This window comes from Acomys minous, assembly GCF_964271855.1.
Source record: "Acomys minous genome assembly, chromosome: 12".
NCBI lineage: Eukaryota > Metazoa > Chordata > Mammalia > Rodentia > Muridae > Acomys > Acomys minous.
Genome location: NC_140493.1, coordinates 111,678,581 through 111,702,469, shown reverse-complemented (window position 1 = coordinate 111,702,469; position 23,889 = coordinate 111,678,581). Strand labels below are relative to the sequence as shown.

Genomic DNA, 23,889 nt, shown 5'->3' with positions numbered 1-23,889 from the left:
TTTTCACCCTCCCTATGCCACCCTGGCCACTCTTCCCACCCCTGTTTTCCAATCTCACCAGGCAAGGGACCAAGCTTAAGGGACTCCAGGACCCAGCAGGACAAATCTCTTGCTGCTAACATTTTGACCTGATTTGCCAGCCACACACCTGGGTCATCGCCTCCAGGGAAACAGCACATGCTGGGCCAATGTTCCTCAGGCCAAGGGCTGAAGAGCAGCCCCTGTGTGTGGGCAGATGGCAACTCCAACGTCACCTCTCTCCAACCTAGAGATGAAACCCACTCAGCGCCACTGCTGCTGGGTCCCCATCAGAGCCTGGCCACTGTCCCAGGCCACTGGGACGTATCAGGGGGATATACTACCCTGGTCGCAGGGAGTGGCATGTACATGCAGAAAGGATTCTGAGGAGCAGTTCAAACTGGCCAGGACAGGCTTCCACTGGACCTGTAGTCTGAAGCTTCCCAGTATACAGTTCAGGGGTGCAGCTGCGCCCCTCGACCTCTAGAGGTTGAGGCTCCTCGAGTCATCATGCAGCTGTACTGGCACCATGAGGCTGGGGATGACTCAGAGCAGGGGGTGGCAGGGGTTGAAGGAAGGTGCCAGTGTGGTCCACGCCCATCAGTAATTATTCCAGGCACAGGCAGGGATCACAACATTAGCACAGTATAACACTGGGCTTAATGGGGTAAGCTGACAGTCGCCCAGTTGCCCCAGCACGGGCCTTTCAAGGGAGTGCAGCTTCTCTACCTTGCGGCCTCAGCAGAGCCCTAGGTCCAGGATGGGAGGCCCTGCCTGGGAGCACCAGGATAGAGAGAGCAAGCCCAGGCACCAGGAGCAATCCAGGTGTCTGCACAATGACAGCCACAGGCAACGCTAGAATGCTAGACCAGGATACGAAGGGACCTGGAGGGGCTAAGCAGACACCTCCCCCTGCCCCTGCGGTGACACCTAGCTGTCCTGAGTAGGGCTCACAGTCACTCAGCGGCACCTTGGTCGTCCTGTGGCTTGCCTCCCATATCTAGTTTCTATTAAGGAGCTGGACCCTCCCCTGCAAGATCCTGTCGCCTATGCCAAACCAAGGGTAGACTGCAGACGTCAGGGGCTGCGCTCCGGAGGCTGCAAGCCTAGGACACAAGGGCAACGAGGCCGCAGCTCCCGGCAGCACCCATCCAGCACCCTCCCACTGACAGAACGCTGGGAGCAGCACCACCTTCCTTCACTGTGACCTCAAGGCCGGCTTAGTCAGTCAGTGTGTGCCGTAAGCCAGTGTCCCCAGTAAAGATTTACACTTCAGGGAAGACCCACCACACAGCAGGCGAAGGCAAGCACTCTTCCAAAACGGCCCGGACACAAAGACGACCGCGTCCTAGAGCCCCAGGTGCCCCTGGAACATCGTACTCACCCCCTCTAGCAAACACCGCGTGCAACAATGCACTAAGCACTAGGCACTCCATAAGCCAGCAGACATGATGACCTACAGGTCATGGCCTGGGGACATGGGCTGCAGAGCTGGTCAACTCAGAGGTCAGCGTGACAAACAAGCTGCCTTTTGTTCCCCTGGCTGCTCTACAAAGGAGACAAGATCTGAACTTCCCTCCCTAAGATGTTGGTGGTGGACAAGGGCAGGTAACACCTGAAGGAAGTGCTCAGAAGACAGGCACAGACAGTCCACGCCATGAGAGCAGACACAGCCTCCCCATGATAGGCCCGCCCCAAGAGCACCAATAATGAAAAGGGAGGACACATGTGTGCACAGGAAGGAACACAGCACTGTGGCCTCTCTCCTGGCAGCAGCAGGCACGCACTGCCAATCAGTCCCTGTGAGAAGCCCCGCCTCACTGCTGAATCCCAGCCTGCCCTTCTTAAAACAAGGGACAAGTACCACTTTGGTCTGAACAGAGAGGTTATGGCCCCGTGCTCCCACAGCTCCCCTAGCATCCTTCTAAAGGAGTGAGAGGAAGGGTGGTGGGCTCCTCCCTTCCAGATCGTAGTACAGACGTTCAGCTCAACTGCTCCAGGAGACTTTTGGTACCTGCCACCTTCATTGCATGGCTACAGCATGGCCAATAGCCACTGTGTGAGGAAGATGACCAGGTAGCCGCTGGGAACAGTCCCAACCATGCTGCCCCAAGGCCCTACAACACCACGAGCTGCTTCTACCAGGCTGCATATCAAGAGGGAGTAACAGTGCTGTTCCTGAAGAAGTGATTGCCACCCTCAAGGGTGGTACCCAGAGGGCCAGGGCTTCTGTGGACTATAATCTTGAGAAACCACTAGGCATAGAGGTATGTGCTTACTAATTCTAGCACTTGGAAGGTTGAGGCAGGAGCATCAGGAATTCAAGATCATCTTCAGCTACACAGTGAGATTGAGGTAAGCCTAGCCTACCTGAAACCATCTCAGAAAGTCAACAATAAAACAACGAAGCCTCCTTTGGCTGATGAGAAGGCTCACGAGGGGAGGGAGCTTGCCACTAAGCTGACAGCTGGAGTTCAACCTAGGACCCACTTAGTAGGTAGGAGAGAACATACTCTCAAAAGTTGTCCTCTAACTGCCATACGGGAGCTGTGGTACACACACACACACACACACACACATACACACACACACACACACACACGCACACAGCTGTGGCACATGCACACACATACATGCACACACCCACACACACATGCGCACGCACACAGATAAAAAATTGGAAAAAAAACACCCAGACATTTAATCCCAGCACTAAGGAGGCAGAGGCAGGCAGATCTCTGTGAGTTTGAGGCCAACCTGGTCTACATAATGAGTTCCAGAACAGCCAGGGCTACGCAGTGAGATCCTGTCTTGAAAACAACAATAAGCTAGCTAATCTGACCCTCTCGTCTCATCCCACCAGGGTCTCATCAGGCTACTGAAGTCACTTCTGTACACCCAGAAGGACCCAGAAGGGCTCTGAGGCTTTGGGCTGACTTCATTCTAAAAATACACTCTTTCACCTGGGCAGTAGACCCTGCCCCCAGTAATCTATGCCCAATCCAGGCGCTGCCTAGAGTGAACACCAGTCAAGTCAGCCTCCAGTTGCTGCTGCCTGTGCACGGAGGGAGGAGCTTTCCTTGCCTAAGGCTCCCCGCCTCTGCAGGGCCCAAAGGCCTGTGGATAAGCTCCCGGTGAACGTCACAAAACTGTCCTGTTTTTCCTCCCTTCATCTTTCATGAAATTCCCCGAGGACACAGCTCCCAAGGGAACTGAGCCACCAGGAAAGAGGTCAAAGTCTGCATTCTTCCAGGAGGAAAATCAAAACTGTACATTTTATTCTTGAATTCTTAATCAGCAGGGCCAAGGACAAGCACCCTTCTTTGCCAAGGCAAACACCACTCAGAACTGCAGCTGAAGAGATGCAAGGGCCAAAGCAAACAGCGGAGCCCGCACGGCCGGTGACACTGAACAGAGCCACAGGCCTGGCCTTCCCAAGAGGTAGTGCCAGCACCGACCAGCCTAACCCTAACCCCTAGAATAGGGAGTCAGCCACCACACGTCCCAGGAGAAGACAGCATGGCAGACTGGCTGGACCGGCCTAGAGTTGCACACTGGTGGCTGTGCTTCTGTGTGGGCTGCCTAGCTCCCTGGCCCACATGCCAAAGCTGCACAACCTGTACTAGTGCTACCACACACCGTGGACTCCTCAGTGACAAACAGAGAACTGAGCGCAGGAGTCAGGCTCAGAGGCTGGGCCCCCAGAGGGTCTCAGAGCCACATGCCTACACTGCAAGAAAGCCCTTGTGCCTCGCACCTCAAAAGCTGAGGAAGCTCTCGTCACCGCACCAACCACTGCCCCAAACAGCGAAAGACCCACAGTGACTCACTCCACTGTGAGCCCGCAGCCTGCAGCCACTGTGGATGTCCCCAAGCACTGCGATCCGGGCAGCTTTTCTGCTGCTGCAACAGCCCTGACTCTGGACATCCGGATAAATCAGAGCAGCATGTGGGGAAGCCTGGAGCTGTAGGCGCAGGCTGACTGCCCAGGCAGGAGGTTTATTAGGGAGAACCACGGGATTCTCCAGAGCCAAGCTGCTGCTCCTCACAAGCCACGCGATTCTCACCTTGGAAGTTCCTGTTTCATGGCTTTAATGAAGAAGTGGCACAAAAACAAAACAAAAAACCAACAACCCGGGGAAGACTGTGACCAGTGCTTCTCTCCCACTCCCTGCAGTTCAGAGCAAATTGTAATGGAACTAATGACTAATAATTTAATAACCCGCCCCCACCCTGACAGCATGTGCTTCCACAGAGCAACAAAAAGGAGTGCATGCCACCGGGCGGGGGGGGGGGGGGTACAGACACTGACTGTAAAAACCCAAAGGCTGCTCGGAATCCTGTGTGCCAGCAGCCTGGACACGGTTTCGGAGCTCCTTCGGCCCCGCCACTCACCTTCAGGATTCCTCCAGACACATGGAACCACAACTTTAAAGTCTTTATTAAATGATGAATTACAGTATAATCTGCCCCCTGGACTCCGAAGGGGCCACCCCAGAAGCTTCCATCTGCTGCTGGCATTGGAGTGAGCCTGACAGCTAGGAGGGCTTCACAGGCCGCTGCCTGCAAAGAGGCAGCCATGGTTGGCCATACAACCAGGAACTGTTGCTCTAGAGCAGAGCGCAATCCCGTTGAACCACGAACCGGCAACTCCATGTAAAAAAAGCAGCGACGCTAATTGCAAGCCTTTCACTTACCCTTCAGACACAGTTTTGAAATAAAGCATAGCTTTGTAAGTGGGCTGCCATGGACCGGTCAGGGCAGAGATTTCTCTCTCGAGGGGGAAAAAAAAAAAGAAAGAAAGAAAAATGTCACTGGCAACTGCAGTGGGCCTGGTGCCATCAGGGAGCCCCAGGCTGTGCTGTTGGGGGGTGGGGGGTGAGGGGCCAGGACTGTGCGAACCCATGCTGAAGAAATGGGAAATGGCTGGTCCATCTGTACCCAAGGCATAGACATGACAACAGGGGGCTTGCGGGAGCGGGGACGGGGGAGGGTTGGGAAAAGCTCTGCAGTTCTTCCTCGAGAAACTGTCATTTCACAGATGAGGATGTAAATGCGACTCTTTAACACATATCAGAAGCAAAAGCAGGCGCGTCAGCCTCCTACACAATTAGTCTTCTCCCTCTGCGGTTACATAAGATGATGGATTATCTGTCCACCCATCCAACCTGTCCGCGCTCGACCTCCCACTTTGGGCCACGTCCATTAAACATCCGTAAAGGAGTTGTGGAAAGGGAAAAGCCCGTTGAGGAGAAAGTGCCCAGAGACTGGCGTTAACAGCGCCTAGAGGAGCCCCACGGTGCCACCGCGCCAAGCAAGCGCAGGGCGACCGACCGCGGCAGCCTGCAACAATCCACGCCGCCCCCGCTCCCCGGCGGTCCCCTCACTCCGGGGTGTGGTGGACCAGACCGGGTCGCAGAGCAGCCCAGGCCCCCCGCACTGCTCGGTCCCTCTGGACGCCGGGGCAGACAGGCGTGCTGAGGGAGCGCGCGGGGGCTGAGCAGCGCCGTCGGGGTGGGGGCGTCCACTCGTGCTCGGGGACCGCGCGGGCCGCGGCGGGCGTAAGGACCCCGGGCCGGCGCGGCCACCTGTGACCAACCGAAGATCGGTCCACCCCACCCGCAGTCCCGGAGCCGGTGCCCTGCTCGGGCCTTGAAGACCTAGGGGCACACTCGGAGCCGCGCTGTAAACTCACCTTGTAGACATTTTCCGTGAGCCGGTGCATCTCCTCCGAGCGTGAAAGCGACATGGTCCTGGGTCCCGGCTACACCACAGACCAGAGCAAGGGGCACCGGCGGCGGGGAGGAAGGCGACAGCTGCAGCAACAGGAAAAGGCGCGCGGACCGGGACCACAGAGCGCGGCGCCCGGCGGCCGCTGCCTTTATAACCGCCCGAGGCCCCGCCCCGTAAAGGCCCCGCCCCCGGGGCCCCGCCCCCGCCGCGCCCGGATCACCGCCCCCGGCTGTCCGCCCCCGCCCAGCCCAGCCGCTGCTAGGCAACCGCCAGGCCCGCTCCTGCGCCGTCCTTCCTATTGGTGGGTCTCGGAGGCGGGGGCGAAGGGCGGGGCTAGAGGCGGGACTAGGAGGCCGGCTGCGCGCGGCGATTGGCCGGCCGCTGGGAGGCGGAGGCGCGGCGCGCGCCGAGGCCCCGGAGCTGCCCGAGGGGGTCGGAGAGACAGCCGGGCTGGGGGCGGGAAGCGGGGGCGGGGTGGCGCAGGAAGAGAGAGCGCGGGTTGAGGGTGGTGCGGGTGGCACCGGCGCGAGCGCGCGTGGAGGCGGCACTCGGGAGGCAGCGATCGGGGCTGCCGGCCCTCGGGGGGTCCCGCAGGAATGCGCGACAGGAGCCGGTGGCTCCCGCGCTACTGCAGGTGAGTCGGCGAGGCGAGCTTCCGGAAGGGAGGACGCCCGGGGCCGGAGTGGGTGGAGACGGAGGAGGAAGGTGCTGAATTCTAGAGGGAGGATCCCGAACGCTGGAGGCTGGGTCGGGACTGGGTGGGCTCTCGGGCGGATCCTTGAGGTGGGCAGACGCTGGGCGGGGGTGGGGTGGGGAGTGGGGGAGTCGACAGTTGGGTCTAGTGTTCTGGGAAGAGGACCCAGGAGAGGGCTAGTGGGGCGTGGAGGTGGCAGGGAAAGGGGGGCCCCCGGAGAGAGTGGAAAGCTCCTGGGGAGGCGCCTCCCAGCGCTGCTTGGAGCTGCCCAGTGGCTGGTGGTGGGTAAGGCTCGGCTGGGGAAACTGACCAGGCTGGCACATGGGGTTCCAGCACGATTCCTTTGGAGAAATGTTTACATAAATTAGACGAACATAGAGGGATGATTTGCTTTACATTGTAAAACACCAGACATGAATGTTTTCCTTTTAATTAAACATAACACTCCAGCATCCGTTTCCTGGAACAGCTGGTCACGCCACTCGGTCAGCAACCCAGAGGACACAGATACACTGCGCGGCTGTCAGGCCTCGGCCAGTTAGCAGGGGACTCAGACAAGCCCCTATTCACTTTGCCACATGTGTAAGGGGAAAGGAAGTGGGCGGACTTAGGAAGCACAGGGCAGAGATTTGGTTGCCTGTTCTTTCAGCCACTGGCCCCGGTGCCGGTGCCGGTGTGTCCTCTTTTTCCTTATCATCTGTGTCATTTCAATGTACATCCCTGTGTATCTGTTTTCTTGCAAGTGACAGAAAGCCAGCTGAAGCTGGCTGTCAGGTCGGGGCCTGTCTAACACTGCTCATGCAACTGGTTGGTCACAGCTGCCCCTCTGTCCCCCTCCCTATCCATCCAGACCAGTGTGGTATAATGTGCGCTTAACCTTACTGCCAAACACCGATCCCTCGCTGAAGGCCAGCAGGAAGCTGGTGCGCAGGGCCAGCGGCAGCCCCTCGGTGCTTGCCCCCAGAAGTTCAGGGCCACAGAGGAGAACGAGAGATGGAGACTGGCAACAACGAAACAGGAGGTCTCTCTGGGAGAGGGGCAGGGGGCTCCCCCAGAAAAGTTCCCGTGGTCTGGGCCCCTCCCCCTTCGGCATCATCCCAAGGCTCTCTGCTGCGCCTGCCTACCCACAGTCACCCTGTTTCTGTGCAAAGAACACACTCACGTGGGTGACAGACTCCTCAGGCCTGTCCATGTGGCAGGAGGCGGGCCAGCTGTGACAGAAGCCCACAGCGGGAAGAGGGGAGTCAGGACACTTGAGTGGAAATGTCTGTATCCTGCCTGCAGCTCCTCAGTGCACTGTGACCAATGGCTGGCACGGGCAGGACTGCCTTGTGGGATGGGCAGGGGACAGGAGAGAGACAGTCAGGACCTGTGTCCACATGCAGTCTCCAAGGACATGTTTCCTTCAGCTCTCTATTGGGCGGGAGTCCAGACCTCAGCAGTGTCCCCTGAAGCCTTTCTGACCCCTTTAATGCTAGGGGGGCAGCAACGGCCAGAGTTCAGGTTGCCGAGTGGGTAGGCACATGGTAAGCCGGGCATTTACGGATCGGCAGGACACTGGCTCCGAGTGGAGTTAGGAGGCCAACTGTGTCCCTGGCTCCTTTTTGTCCAAAGCCTGTCACAGATGCCACCCTATTCCTTACATGGGTGGCTGAGGAATCTGCCTACTTTCCTAAAGGTTCAGCAGCCTGGTAGCTGGGAAACTACGGCCCATGGGTGGCCTTGCACGCACCTCTGTCCTTTGGGTGGAGGAAACCATTGTCTAGGCAGAACCACCGTCATGGGCTCTTCCTGCGCCTTCCCAGGAGGGATATTGAGAAGTGTGTCACCGAGGGTGGCGGCCACCACACCCTCCCAGACCGTCTGTTGCACCCCTGTACCTCTTATACTGTGCTGAGGCGGGAGTGGGGTTCACTAGTAGTCCAAGGGTGGATGGGAGCAGCTGTGGGAGAGTCACTGGGAACAGAGACAGCCCCATGTCCATATGCTTTCCCTCCTGCAGCCCTCCAGGCATAAACCCATGTGCGCACCCTCCACACGTGTGACGCTGAGCCCAGGTCCAAGGCAGAAACAGCCACCGATCCATAGTGCTGCAGGTCATGGTCCGGGGTGGGCAGCTCTGGAGACGGGCTGGGGGTGGGGAGCGCCAGTGTCTATGTCTCTACAAACTTATTTTTAGTTAGTTATATAAGTGGCTTCATCTCAGCATCATGTAGGAAGGGGGGGGTCTCAGATTTAATTACAGGATGACAGCCTTTGCATTTCAAGCAAGCTGTCCTCCTGGCAAGGCAGGCTCACGGATTAGGAGTCTGTGCTCAGCAGAAGCTTCCCTGTGGGAAGTGACCCCCAGCAGACTGTCACCCCACCTTCACCTCCATCCTCGGGCACTCTGCTGAGCTTGGCTTAGGAGGGCAGCCGTTTGTCTGAGGTCTCCAGAGATGGTGGGAGACCTGTGCCTGTTCAGGGAGAGCCCTCCCCGGCCCCCCACCTCCACCTGGCAGCTTTTCTTCTTTCCCAAGGGAAGGATCTCCCAATCAGAATTCTGTTTTCCTTCCTGGATTGAAGCTTTTGTAATGGGTAACCAGAAAGTTCTAGAGTAGGAGAGAGACAGGCACAGGCAGACTTCTGAGAAGGAAAAAGCCTTCCCTTTTTTCTCTCCACACCCATGCCGCCTGTGTTGAGTGCTTCCTCTCTGCATAGCCAGTGCCCGAGCCAGACCTGAGGACAGAAGCATTCTTTTTTTCTTTCTTTCTTTCTTTCTTTTTTTTTTTTTTTTTTTTTGGTTTTTTGAGACAGGATTTCTCTGTGTAGTCTTGGCTGTCCTGGACTCGCTTTGTAGACCAGGGTGGCCTTGAACTCACAGCGATCCACCTGCCTCTGCCTCCCGAGTGCTGGGATTAAAGGCGTGCGCCACCACCGCCCGGCTCAGGACAGTCTTAATGGCTGGCCAGCTTGGTGGCTACAAGCTTATCAGCAAGAATGTACTGAGCGCTCCAGGTAGAAATCTCACTCCCACCAGCAGGAAGTCTGTTTGAGGTGCCAGCAGCCACCTGGGTTTCAGCTGGCTGTCAAGGCACAGTCTGCCACCGTGGAGGGGGACAGGTTGAGGCCTGACCTTGACAGGCTCAGGGTGCAGTGTGAGGGGAAGACCCAGGTTTAGGGAGCCCATTCCACTAGCCAGTCAGCTTGCATGAGCAGGGCAGACACTGCCGTGGCTCCTGGGCAGGTTCCCCAGCCACCCATGCCCCCGAAGCAGAGATGGGGTGCCGAGCAGTGTTGGGAGGAGCCATGTGCACAACTCACTAGGCTTATGGACCGGACCAGTGATGCCTGACCAGACTGCTCCCTCTTGCTCTTCTGTTTCCCCTCCAAGCCCAGCAGGGGCAGTACAGTAGACTCCTGACCAGTGTCCCCATCACAACTGAGGGCAGAGAGATTGAGGGTCCCCTGGAGTCCCGCTGGGTGCTGGACAGAAAGAGGGCACTCGGTAATGTCTGGAGAAGGCTGAGTGAACTGTGGACTTTAGTTAATATGTGAGCACTGGCTCCTGAGTGGAGTAAAAGTGTCACTAAAACAAGCTCACAACAGGGGCTGGGGGGGCTCGGGGCCGACTTAGGATGTCTGAGGCCCTGGGCTTGACTCCGGGTACCACTCCAAAGAAGAAAAAAGAAAAGGATGTAGAGCGTCCTAGCTCTGAATGAGGGAATGTGACGCCAAGGACCTTGTGGGGCCCCAGCCTGCAGGTCAGAGGGTGCTGGGCGCTGTGCCTTATCTGTGCTGCCTGCTAGAGCTAACCCAGATGTGGGTGCTTCCCCCCTCCTCCCCGAGGGCATCTCAGGCTTGCTCTTAACCTGACGTGGTTTGGAGGTTGTTTCTCCTGAGCCACCATGTGGGCCCTACCTGCCGCTGTTGGTCAGCCCTGCACACCTGGCCATTTCTGGCATCTCCTGTTCCCTCTCAAACATAGAGTGTGGCTGGGAGGGGAGGACCACCGGGCAGGGCCCTCGCCTGGTGCGCCCGCCTGGAGGATGGAGGTGTGAGCACGGTCTTTCGGGCTTTCCCAGAGAGTTGCCTGGCCCTGCCTCTGTCCTCTTAGCCACACGGCCTAGAAAGGTCCGTCCCCAGCCGTGGCCTCCCCATCCTACCCTGTCGCCCTGATGTGTGGGGGGTAGCGTCCCCAGCAGCCATCCTCTTATGTAATGTGCACATCACGTCGGCATGACTCCAGGTGCCTGTGGGAGGTAGCGCGGGGGTGAGTGCAGGGGCGCAAACAAGCCTGGAAGTTTCCTTGGGTGCTTTTTCTCTTGTTTCACTTGAGCGTCATCCTGCGTCTGCCAGCTCGGTCACCCACTTGCCTATTAGAATACATTAACTGACAATGCAGACTTAAATAACTCGGGCAGGTGACAGGCGGCAGTGGCGCCCTCTGCACCGCAGGGGTACCAAGGTGGGTCGGAGGGGCCTGCAGCCCAAGCCGACACCAGACCAAGCCTAGAGTGCTGGCATGTGAGTGCCCTTGGCAACATGGAAAGCCCACCCTCTGCCAGGCCCACCCATGCCTTCTGTACACACCCAGCTTGTGGCAGGATTGTGCCATACGTGGGTGAATAAGAAACGGAGCAGAAGTGAACCTGTCATCAGAGCAAGACCGCTGTGTAACAGCAGCAGCAACAGCCTCCTAGGCACAGGCAGGCCTGGCCGTGCCCCCTGTTCTGCGGAGCCTCCCTCCCCCCCCAGGCCAGAGCTGTCACTTGGCTTCCCTGGGGAAAGATGAAAACCAAACCTTGCTTCCTGTTCACTTAGCCCCCCCCCCAAACGAAAAGCCCCTTTCTTTTCTTATTGCTCTGCCTCTTAAATTAAGTTGCCTTGAACACGTCTAAAGGTGTTTTCAGGTTGTGGCAGAGGAAATTGTTCTCCAGACCCTGAAGTCAAAAGGCTCCCAGCCCTGAGCCCTGGCGCGTCTCCCCCAGGTCCTTCCCGACCGCCGCCGTCCCCAGCTGGTCCTACCGGCCTGAGACGCCCAGACACGTTCCTGCTGCTTTCGCGCGCTCACAGATGGCTTCCCTGCCCAGGGCTGGCTGCTGCTAATTTTGGCTGCTGGAGGCTCCGTGTACGCTCTCTCTTTTTTTTTAATCCCATGTTTATTTAAAGCCAGATTTTGAAATCTTGTCTTCAACTCTGAAATCTGGAATTTTCTTGCTGCAGATCTTACCTACCCTCCCCACACACACACACACACACACACACACACACACACACACACACACACACACACGAGACACAAAGTGGAGGTAGGCTTGATGAACAACTGGCCAGGGTTCCCTTACGGCAGTCCTATGGTGTCGGCACAGAGCATGGGAGGTCCCTTGTCCATACAAGCCTGGTGTTCCCATGTCAACAGGGGGAAGACTTGCCGAGTGCCTCACAGAAGCTAGAGGCTCCCCTGCTGCCTGGTACTGCAGGAGAGGTGGCCTGGGATGGTACTGGCTCCTCGCGCCCACGGTCCTTCAACAGGAGCTGGTGTGGCCGTGGTAACCCCAGTGCCAATCCCCAGCTGGCTCGTGGCCTTCCAGAGCTCCCGTTACCCATGCAAGCCATATACAGGCTCTTCCTGCTCTCTGAGAAATCAAGTCCACCTAGAAGGGGTCCTCCCGGTTAGGGCTTAGCAGAGGATGTGAGTCCGGCTTGCTGGTGTGCGGCGGACACAATGCTGGACTGCTCTCAGGCACACTCCCCATGGCTCCCCTGGGATGTGCTGGAAGAGACAGTCTTGAGGGAACTGGCCAAGGGCTAAGGCCTGACCAGCTCCAGGAGGAAAGTGTGGCCCCTGGAGAAGCAGAGAGCAGCTAAGGCGCTGGCCAGGCCGCAGATCCAGCCTCCTCTTGCATCTTCCCCACCAGGCCGAGAGGGGAGGGTGCCATGCACGCCCAGAGCCATCTGCAAACCCTGCTGGGCGGCCGTCCTAACACCGAGAGTGTGAAGGGCTGGGATGGTGCTCTTGGCAGGTCTGGTCAGAAAGGAAGATGATTGTGAGAAAAACTACTGTAGTTTAAGCTTGGGAATGTCTTTGCTCCTGCAGGCTCACTTCTTCTCTCAAGGTGGAGAGACAGATCTTTGTAGATGATTGTAGAAAACCAGCTGTCCCCTGTCCATATGAAAAGAATACTCCGCCCCTGCCAGGGAACCATGGCTCAAATTCACACACACACACACACACACACACACACACACACACACACACACACACACAATCCAACCAAAGGTCGGCTACAGCCTTTCCAAACACCACTCTGCATCCATTGCTGGCGGAAACATGGAGCTGCCAAAGTGCCTTGGAATCTGCTGTTAACTCTCACCTCAAGCTGGAGGGTTTTTTTTTTTGTTTTTGTTTTTGTTTTTCTTCAGGAACCAACAAAATCTCTTGTGCACAGCTTGAGGAGTTGGCTTTCTGAGCCTTGAAGATGGTGCCATTGGACTCGGTGCTTTCCCAGGGTTCCTGGGTGCCTAGAGGCCCCAAGGAGAAAACGCCATACTCTGGATCTCAGGCCCCAGGCTTACGTAGGACACAGGCTCATAGCTCCAGAACCCTGGAATTGGACTGTGGTACCCTGCAGTTTCCTCAGGTTGGTGTGTGGAGGGGGGAGGGAGGAGTCAGGGTGCTACGCTCTGAGCACTGTCCACTGTCGCTGTTAACCTGGAGGCAGATCGAGCAGAGCCAGCTTGGCTGCTTTTTCCTAGGACCTCATGCCTTTGAGTTTTACAATAGACTGAAGCTCTTGAGACCTCTGCCTAGCAGGGCTGGAGGACTCCCTGAATCCTCTATCCTCCTGTGGGTTCCCGTCACTGCCCCCTAGTGGAAAGTCACAGATAGGAGCCCTGCAGAGGGGGTGGGGGAAGGGTGGGAGGAGGCGGGGCGGGCAGCTCCCAAACCTAGGAGCCTGGTACTTCTGAGAAAACTGCCTCACATTATGTGTTCACCTACAACTGACTAAGGTGTTCAGCTCTGTCTGTTTTTGTTTTTGTTTTTGTTTTAATAAGCTGTACCCAGTTCAAAATCTTTTTTTTTTTTTCCTTTTCCCTTGCATGTTTTGTTGTTACTGTTTTGAATTTTGGTCGATTGTTCTTTGGTTTTTGAGATAGGGTCTCATGTAGCCGAGGCTGGCCTCAAACTCCCCGCCGGTTGCCACCTCCCAAGTGCTAGGAGTGGGAGTGCAGAGATGGAAAGAAAGCTTGGCTGTATTTTGTGCCGTGCGGGACCGAGCCTGGGATGCTGAGCAGCGCAAATGCTCTCCCAGCTGAGCCACATCCTCAGCCCAGAACTGATCGGAGGAGCTGGCTGCCATTTTACATTCTCTACGGGGACCCATGAGGCTGCCAGGCTCCCTGTACCCTCCTCAGCACACCTTTCCCCTGTTATTTTAAGCATAGCCACCCTGGGGAGTGTGAGCTGGAGCTGCTGGCTTTAGTTCCCGTTTCCCTGGTGGCTGATGAGGAGCCTGTCAGCCTCTTCCTTCCTGGTGGAGGAGGTGGTGGTGGTGGTGGTGGTGATGATGGTGGTGTGGTAGTGTGGTGATGATGATGGTGGTGTGGTGATGATGATGGTGTGGTGATGATGATGGTGGTGTGGTGATGATGATGGTGGTGTGGTAGTGTGGTGATGATGATGGTGGTGTGGTGATGATGATGGTGGTGTGGTGATGATGGTGGTGTGGTGATGATGGTGGTGGTGTGGTGATGATGATGGTGGTGTGGTGATGATGGTGGTGGTGTGGTGATGATGATGGTGTGGTGATGATGATGGTGGTGTGGTGATGATGATGGTGGTGTGGTGATGATGATGGTGGTGTGGTGATGATGGTGGTGGTGTGGTGATGATGATGGTGGTGTGGTGGTGGTGATGATGATGGTGTGGTGATGATGATGGTGGTGTGGTGATGATGATGGTGTGGTGATGATGAGGGGTGTTGTGGTGATGATGATGTGTGGTGGTGATGATGGTGGTGGTGTGATGATGGTGGTGTGGTGATGATGGTGGTGTGGTGATGATGATGGTGGTGTGGTGATGATGATGTGGTATGGTGGGGGATGATGCAGGAGGTGTGGTGATGATGATGGTGGTGTGGTGATGATGATGGTGGGTGAGGAGGTGGTGTTAGGTATGATGATGGTGTGGTGATGATGATGGTGTGGTGATGATGTGGTGTGGTGATGAAGGTTATTTTCATCATATTATTTGGTGATGATGTGTGTGTGGGATGATGATGGTGGTGTGGTGGTGGTGATGGTGTGGTGATGATGATGGTGGTGTGGTGATGATGATGGTGTGGTGATGATGATGTGTGTGATGATGATGGTGTGTGGTGATGATGATGGTGGTTGTGGTGATGATGGTGGTGGTGTGGTGATGATGATGGTGTGGTGATGATGATGGTGGTGTGGTGATGATGATGGTGGTGTGGTGGTGGTGATGGTGTGGTGATGATGATGGTGGTGTGGTGATGATGATGGTGGTGTGGTGATGATGATGGTCGTGTGGTGATGATGATGGTGGTGTGGTGATGATGATGGTGGTGTGGTGATGGTGTGGTGATGATGATGGTGGTGTGGTGATGATGATGGTGGTGTGGTGATGATGATGGTGTGGTGATGATGATGGTGTGGTGATGATGATGGTGGTGTGGTGATGATGATGGTGGTGTGGTGATGATGGTGGTGGTGTGGTGATGATGATGGTGGTATGGTGGTGGTGATGATGATGGTGGTGTGGTGATGATGATGGTGGTGTGGTTGTGGTGATGGTGTGGTGATGATGATGGTGGTGTGGTGATGATGATGGTGGTGTGGTGATGATGATGGTGGTGTGGTGATGATGATGGTGGTGTGGTGATGATGATGGTGGTGTGGTGATGGTGTGGTGATGATGATGGTGGTGTGGTGATGATGATGGTGGTGTGGTGATGATGATGGTGTGGTGATGATGATGGTGTGGTGATGATGATGGTGGTGTGGTGATGATGATGGTGTGGTGATGATGATGGTGGTGTGGTAGTGTGGTGATGATGATGGTGGTATGGTGGTGATGGTGGTGTGGTGTGGTGATGATGGTGGTGTGGTGATGATGATGGTGGTGTGGTGATGATGATGGTGGTGTGGTGATGATGATGGTGGTGTGGTGATGATGATGGTGGTGTGGTGATGATGATGGTGGTGTGGTGGGGGTGGGGGTGGTTTTATTACATTGAGAACGTCGTATGTGAACACTGTATGTACACGACTCCTAAAGCATGCTCTCCCCAAGTCTACCCATACCCCCTCCCACATTCATGATCTCTTCTGTAATTATTGTTGCCACATGTATAGTTAATGTGTGTGTATACACATGTGCACACACATATAAATAAATAGCCCCCCGAGTCTGTTTAGCTTTGATCCTGTGGATTACTCTGTAAGTCCAGGATGACCATTTTGAACTGGACAGGAGTCTTCTCTTTTTTAAGAAGGAGACCTAGCCGGGCGTGGTGGCGCCCGTCTTTAATCCCAGCACTCGGGAGGCAGAGGCAGGTGGATTGCTGTGAGTTCGAGGCCAGCCTGGTCTACAAAGCGAGTCCAGAACAGCCAAGGCTACACAGAGAGACCCTGTCTCGAGAAAAAAACAAAAAAACAAACAAAAAAGGAGACCCTGCCTTCACTCCAGCACTTCATATTGGGGGGAGCTTGTAGGCACCTGGGGACAACCAGCTTGCACCTGGCCACAGCTCACAATCTCTGCTCTTGAGGAAGTGTGACAGATCCCCACGGACACAGACATGTGAGTAGGTGACGGGTTGTCCCCAGGTTAGCACAGGCAGGGTCAAGGGGCAGCACCCAGAGGGGGCTTGGTCATTCCCTGCCAGGTGACAGCACTCCAGGACTTAGACGGAGGGGTGAAGTAGCTGTGCAGGGTGGGTCCGTGTCCCCCCACCCCACCCCACCCCGTGGAGCAGTGGACAGCATCTTCCTGGTAGAAAGCAACTGTGCCTGCTGAAGCCGGCAGGCTGGAGCTGCAGCGGCTGCCACAAGAGCCTGTTGAAAAGCCACAGCATCCAGTCCTGGTCTCAGGACTGGCAGTTTCATTGGCAACCGCAGCTCCATTGTCACCACCCCCTGCACACAGCCTTCCCATCTCATTGGCCCCATGAACAAGGGAGCTTAGGCTGGCCTGCCTCTGGGGGACTCTGGCTGACTCCCACACTAATGAGGTCAGAGGAAGACCTGCCTCAGTTGATTCGCCCCTATTGAGTCCCAAGGGTTGAACGCCAGGCCTCAGGCTTGGCAAAGAGTGCCTCCCACCACGGAGCTCTCACGGGCCCAGCAGGAAGTTGTACGTTTGTTTGAGACCACATCTCCATGTAGCCTTGGCTGTCCTGGAACTCACTCTGTAGACCAGGCTGGCCTTGAACTCAAAGATCCGCCTGTCTCTCTCTTGAGTGCTGGAATTAACGGTGTGCACCACCATACCCAGTCCAGTCTCCAATCTTACCTTGTCCGATAGCCCTGAGATCTTGGGCTAAAATGAGGACAATATAAACTATTTTTAAGCAGTTATCACAAAAGTGATGGAGGGTGGTGGCACCAGGCTGAGCAGCAGGGTGCAGGGCTGCCGCCCAGCAGAAGCGTGCTTCCACAAGGCTAAGAACGCATTAACTCCCAGCCTGGAGCCCCTGGCAGGCACTGGGGAGGGATGCCTGTGGCTAGCTCAGGCCAGGCCGAGGGAATTTCCACCTTCCCTCCAAGTTCCAGCACCAATGAGGCCCCAGGGCCTCTGGCCACACTGGACCACAACAGCAGCTTCATTCCTAGGCAACCAGGTCTGAGTCACCAGCTGTGGGCCCAGACCTCATCGCCGGCCGGGCTTGCCGGGTGCAGTCTCACAGCTGCCCCACAGAGTCTGACCTCAGCTGGAAATCTCCATGACCACTGCATGTTTTCTCAATTGTTTCCTCTTTTTAAGGAAAAAAAAAAAAACCCACTATGTGAAGTGGGTTCCAGGCCTGTGGCTGCTGTGTTCAGTGTATTTTGTCACCAAATACATTTCTAGGGTGTCATGGGTTAGGTTCTGGTGGTGCCAGGCCACAGGCTTCCAAACTGCAGCTTGGGGTACCACCACAGGTCTCTGCAAATAAAGCTGTATTTGTTGTAGGTTTGTTTGTTGGTTTGTTTTTAAGATTTTATGTATTGGAGCACTTTGCTTGCATGTGTGTATGTGAACCCCCTAAAGCATCAGGAAAGGGCTCGAGCCTGTTTCTGAGACAGAGATAGGCGTAGCCCAGGCTGGCCCCATAGTCATTATGTAGTCAAGGATAACTTTGAAGTCCTGGTCCTCCTGCCTCAGGCTCTTACGTGCTGGGGTTACAGGTGAGTGCCCCCACCTGGTTCATTGGGGCCTCGGGAAGAGCTCCTTCTGCGCGCTGGGCAAGGCTCTCCCAGCTGAGTGCCCCTCCAGCTGTGTAAGTAAAGGTGATTTAGAGCCTAGCCTTGCTTCTGTGCACACGGCAGCAGCTCCACGGACTCTTTCCTGCCACTGCGGTTCTGATAGGATGGTAAAGCTCTAACTTGCCCCTGCAGGGAGCTGCTGGCCACCCCAATCCAAGCTGGAGGCACTGAGCTGGCCGGAGGGCTGCTTGGCGCCTTCTGCTTTCAAGACCCATCCTCCAGGGCTTCGGGCCATGAGCGTGCCTCGAGCCCCGGCCTGCGTTTCCTGTGCACGGGAAGCCAAGGCTCTGCTCTTTACCGCCTCCCACCGCTGGGGAGCTCGTCGGTCTTGAAGCACAGGCTAGTCCTCCGTTTTGAGGCAGGATCTCAGTGTAGTCCAGGCTGTCCTCAAAACCACAGGGATCCGCCTGCCTTCAGCCCCAGGTGCTAGGATTAAAGGTGTGACACATGCTCAGCCCAGCCTCCACTCCTGTCAAAGGCCTCTCAGACCTTAGGCTTGTCATTAAACCCAGTGTGACAAAACTTGGCAGGTGCCAGCTGCAGATGGTCATCTCTGCTGTCTGCTGTCCGTCCTGCTAGAGCCCTCATGCTGCCCTCTGTCGCTGCTGCGCTCTCTGTCGCTGCTGCGCTCTCTGTCGCTGCTGCCCTCTCTGGAGCTTTTGTAGAGAAGACTGTTGGGGTTTTTTGTTTTGTTTCGTTGGTTTTTCGATACAGGGTTTTTCTGTGTAGCCTTGCCTGTCCTGGACTTCCTTTGTAGACCAGGCTGGCCTCGAACTCACAGTGATCATGCCCGGTGGACTGTTGTATTTTTGTGTGCTTTGCTAGTTCTTGGAGCATTGGTTTTCCTTAAATGACAATGATGTAGAAGTGGAAGTCTGTTTGCCATGTGTAATTTTGTTTGTTTGGTTGGTTGGTTTTTTTGTTTGTTTGTTTTTTTGAGACAGGGTTTCTCTGTGTAGCCTTGGCTGTCCTGGACTCGCTTTGTAGACCAGGGTGGCCTCGAACTCATAATAATCTGCCTGCCTCTGCTTCCCAAGTGCTGGGATTAAAGGCATTAGCCACCATGCCTGGCTTTATTTATTTATTTATTTATTTATTTATTTATTTATTTATTTTGAGGCAGGGTCTCTTAGTTACTGTTCTATTGCTGTGATAAAATAGTATGATCAAAGCAACTTCTTAAATAAAAAAACTTTCACAGCCAGGTGTAGTGGCGCATGCCTTTAATCCCAGCACTCAGGAGGCAGAGGCAGACAGATCCTATGAGTTCGAGGCCAGCCTGGTCTACAAAGTGAGTCAAGGACAGCCAAGGCTACACAAAGAAACCCTGTCTCGAAAAACCAAAAATAAAAATTAAATTAAAAAGCTTTTGTGCCAGGTGTGGCGGCACATGCCTTTTATCTCAGCCCTTGAGAAGCAGAGGCTGGCCAGTCTTTCTGAGTCTACGTAGTGAGTTACAGAGCAGTCAGGGGTACATAGCAAAATTCTATAATAATAACTATTGTGACTGGGCTTATGGCTGTAGAGCCCATGACAGTGAAACCCTGGTGGCAGGAACATCTGAGAGCTCACATCCTGTACCCCAGGCAGACGGTAGAGAGGACACACCGGGAGGGGAACCTCAAGCCGGCTCCACTCACGCTCTTCCAACACAGGGCCACGCCCCAACGCTTCCCCAACATTTCAACACTGTTTAAAGGTCCAAAGGCAAAAAAAAATAATAATAATAATAATAATAATAAAGGTCCAAAGGCTCGTCTGGGACTCAAAACAATGCTGTAACCCTGTAAACTCAAAAGGCAGATCACATACTTCCAACACAAATTGGCACAGGAAAGGGGGCTCGGTGATGAAATGCTGACCCAAAGCAGGGCTGAAACCCAACATGGTAAACTAACTCCATCCTGCTGTCAAAGGACTTGTGTGGCCTCACCCTCCCAGCTTTGCTGACTTCAAGATATATCTTGTTTTGTTTTGTTTGGGTTTTGAGTTTGGTTTGGTTTGATTTTTTGGTTTTTCGAGACAGGGTTTCTCTGTGTAGTCCTGGCTGTCCTAGACTCACTTTGTAGACCAGGCTGGCCTCGAACTCAAAGACATCCGCCTGCCTCTGCCTCCTGAGTGCTGGGATTAAAGACGTGCGCCACCACAATGCCCGGCCTCAAGATGCATCTTTTCAGCCACACACTGACATCTGGGGTCTCTAGCGGCCCAGGCTTTTCCTGCTCCGTGTGATGTCCTCAAAGGGCTCTCATTCGGGAACTCTGCTACAGCCTGTTTCCTGGCCTCAGTGGCTCTCCGTAGCCACAGAGGAAAACTCCACAACCCCTTGATGACACTGCCAAGTTGGCTGCTTGCTTGGGACAAGCCCTAAGCCTCACCTTTGTCTCTTCCCCGCCTTTTCCTTTCACAGGCTGGAATTTAGCTGGCTGGGCTCTTGCCCTGGGGCTGGCCTCTCTTTCCGGTCTTCAGCACAAGCCTTGGCTCCAACATTAGATTTCCTGATGCTCTTTTCCTTTTTTTTTTTTTTTAATATTTATTTATTATGTGTCCAGTAAGTATTCAGTCCACATGTGTGCCTGCCTGCCAGAAGAAGGCACCAGATCTCATTATAGATGGTTGTGAGCCACCATGTGGTTGCTGGGAATTGAACTCAGGACCTTTGGTAGAACAGACAGTGTTCTTAACCTCTGAGCCATCTCTCCAGACCCTTCCTTTTAAACTGCATCTCGAGTGTGTTTTTGCCCCACTTGCCCCTTTTCATCATAGCCCCACGAGTGTGAGTCCTAATAACCATGGGACAGCGTTCTGTGACCAAAGTAGTCCATTGCTGTAAATCTAGCCTCTGGCAAACTCTTAGGACAAGGGAAGAAAGCAGCCATATTCTTTGCCAGAATATCACAAAATTGGCCTCTAGCCAAATTGCTGTTGAAAAATCTTTGCTTCCAGGGCTGGAGCGATGGCTCAGAGGTTAAGGGCTGCTCTTCCAAAGGTCCTGAGTTCAATTTCCAGCAACCGCATGGTGGCTCACAAACATCTATAATGAGATCTGGTGCCCTCTTCTGGCCCGCAGATGTACATGCAGGCAAAACACTGTATACTTAATAAATAAAAAACCTTTGCTTCCAGTTGGGTGTGGTGGCACACACACTCTGGATGCAGAAACAGATGGATCTCTGTGAATTAGAGGCCAGCCTGGTCTACATGGAGAGGCCCAAGATAGCCAGGGCTGCACAAAGCTTGTCTCAAAACAAAACCGACCAAGCACACTTCTTCTCGCTAAGCCTCTTGAGTGACCCGCAGCCCACACGCCTCTGAGGCCTGCCTTCCAGGGTCGGCTAAGCCCTGCTGTGAGTTCAACTGCTTTTCCAGTCCAAAGTCTTCCACATTCTTGATTAAAAAAAAAAAATCAACGTTCTCACATGGCACACATGCATGGTTCTCACAGATTAATTATTATCTTTTAAGATATTGGCGCTGGAGAGACAGGTCTTTTGGGGGAGGGGTTGTTTTTCAAGACAGGGTTTCTCTGTGTTATCTTAGCTGTCCTGGACTGACTTTGTAGACCAGGCTGGCCTTGAACTCACAGTGATCCACCAGCCTCTGCCTCCCGAGTGCTGGGATTAAAGGTGTGCGCCACCACACCCAGCGAGAGACAGGTCTTAAGAGCACTTGCTGTTCTCCAGAGGGGCCGAGTTCAGTTCCCAGCACCACATCAGGACGGACAACCGCCGGGAACTGCAGCTGTCAGGGCCCACTGCCGTCTTCTGGCTGCACCAGGCCCCCCACGCATGCAGCACACACACTCACATAAACAAAAATAAGTCTTTCAAAAACCATTAACATGGCTTGGGGGTCTACTAACTCACAGGTCTCAGCTGCCCCTCCCCCCAGCCCCACCCCCAGCTCTTTCTGTCTCTGCTCCTGTCTCCTGGCTTCCTGTCTCCTGGCTTCTTGCTGTATCTGCAATCTTCTCAGATTCCGTTTAACTACCTGTTGGTTCTCTGGCAGCAACCCTCTGCTGATTTTGAGTATTGTAATTCTGTGGTGCTAGAAACTGACCCCACGATAGCTCATGAGTGCTCCTCCAGGGAGACTCAACCCCATCTTTTTCTTTTTCTTTGGAAACGAGGTCTGGCTATATTGCTCACGCAGGCCTTGAAGTCACGATGGCCCTAGCAGATCTCCAACTTAAGATCCTCCTTCCTCGGCTTCTGAAGCTGCTGGCACGGCAAGTGCTCTGGTAGTTTAATCATCACTCTGGAGACTGTAGCATACACCTGGAAACATACACCCTCATTTACATTGTCCCGTCGTGGCTGACGTCAGAGCCACGTGCAGTATGAATCCATTCTCTGAGAGTCTCATCAGCGAACCTGCTGCAGTAAGGGCTGTGTATGTTTTATATGTTGCTGTTTAAACAGAGAAGGGTTTTCCCTGTTTCTCCACTGTAATTACTGTTTCTGTCTTCATCTGGCTGTTATGAGACAGTCTGGCTATGACCACAGGCTAGCCTCAATCTTGACCTCTCTCTGCCTCAGCCTCCTGAATTCATAGCCTCCTCCTCCAGCTACCCTATCCTGAGGACCAGCTCTGGCGACATTCCCCGCATGTCTGGGGCAGGGCTGCACAGCGGCTTCTGCCTTCCGTTCTCTGAGGTCTCTGCTCACTGCACTCTGGAATCGCCTTCTCTTTCAGCTTTGCTGCAGTCCTCCGGCTGGTTCTGATAAAAACCCTCAGCCTCCCGGCCTCTCCCTTGCCGACAGCTTTTCTGTGCATGACTGCTGTGTGGCATTTGGTTCCTGTCACGTTGACTGTGATGTGTGGACTCACTGTTTTCCTTGAATTTTTAGGAATTCAATTTGTAAAATTCAGAAAGTTTTTACAAATCCAATAGACTTCTTGAATTTGTAAACTGATGTCTTTCACTAACTTGAGTTGTCCCCCTCCCCACCTCTTATTTTTTGGTTTTCCGAGACAGGGTTTCTCTGTGTAGCCTTGGCTGTCCTGGACTCACTTTGTAGACCAGGCTGGCCTTGAACTCACAATGATCCACCTGCTTCTGCCTCCTGAGTGCTGGGATTAAAGGCCTGCCCTGCTTTTTTATTTTTTTAAGGTTTTTTTTTTTATTTTAAGATTTGTTTATTTTACTTAATTGCATATGAGTGCTTTATCTTCAGAAGAGGGCATCAGATCACATTATAGATGGTTGTGAGCCACCATGTGGTTGCTGGGAATTGAACTCAGGACCTCTGGAAGAGCAGGTAGTGCACTTACCCACTGAGCCATCTCTCCAGCCCCTTTTGGGTTTTTCAAGACAGGGTTTCTCTGTGTAATCTTTCTGGCTGTCCTGGAACTCTCTTTGTAACCCAGGCTGGCGTCGGACTCACAGCGATCTGCCTGCCTCTGCCTCCTGAGTACCAAGGTTAAAGGTGTGCGCCGCCATGCCTGGCAAGTCTTTTTGTTCATATTTCATTTTTCTGCCATAGTCTTTATTTTTTTTTTCTTTAACAGAGTGTCTTTCCTCAAAAAAGCTTTTGTAACAGGGCCTCTCTTTGGCCTGGTGCTCACCAATTGAGCTAGCTGGGATTAAAGTGCATACCCCTGTGCCCAGCGTGGCAAATGTCAGTTCTGGGGATAAGATCCAGGTCACAGCACTCGGAAAGCAAAGACTTAGAGACCGAGCTGCACACAGGCCTGGGCAGCTTGCCCAATTAGCCAGGGCGGTCCAGCTCACAGACTCCTGGTACCTCGCCACTGAGTCTCCCCGGAACCTCCCACCCTGGAGCGGGTGCAGATATGGAGTTGCCATCTTGCCTTCATCTGCAGCTTCTGCTTTTCAGCTGAGAAGCCTCATCTTTCCATTTGCCTGCGGGGTGTCCACCTCAGCCCCTGGGAGGCGGCTGTGACAGATCATCTGTGTGGTGACCGCCTGTGCTGCTCCGCCTCCATCTGCTCTCCTGTCCTTTACGACT

The 23,889-nt window shown here is 54.4% G+C and overlaps 1 protein-coding gene and 1 long non-coding RNA gene across 5 annotated transcripts in view; one reads left to right on the top strand and one right to left on the bottom strand.

Moving 5' to 3' along the window:
- Nucleotides 1-5,893, bottom strand: part of BAIAP2 (BAR/IMD domain containing adaptor protein 2) — a 64,742-nt gene extending 58,849 nt beyond the window's left edge. For 3 of the 4 annotated variants that reach the window (XM_084751166.1, XM_084751164.1, XM_084751165.1), the window contains exon 1: nt 5,714-5,892. In XM_084751166.1, the coding sequence (XP_084607292.1) occupies nt 5,714-5,767 (54 nt within the window). In that variant the 5' untranslated portion in view covers nt 5,768-5,892. Of the gene's footprint in view, nt 1-5,713 lie in introns of all 4 variants that reach the window. The other variant, XM_084751167.1, reaches the window with a different exon arrangement.
- Nucleotides 5,894-6,050: 157 nt separating this feature from the next.
- The window catches only part of LOC311609775, a 19,358-nt gene continuing 1,519 nt past the window's right edge, over nt 6,051-23,889 (top strand). Inside the window, exons 1-2 of the long non-coding RNA XR_014783497.1 lie at nt 6,051-6,385; nt 12,851-13,068. This is a non-coding gene — a long non-coding RNA (uncharacterized lncRNA). The remainder of the gene's footprint in view (nt 6,386-12,850; nt 13,069-23,889) is intronic.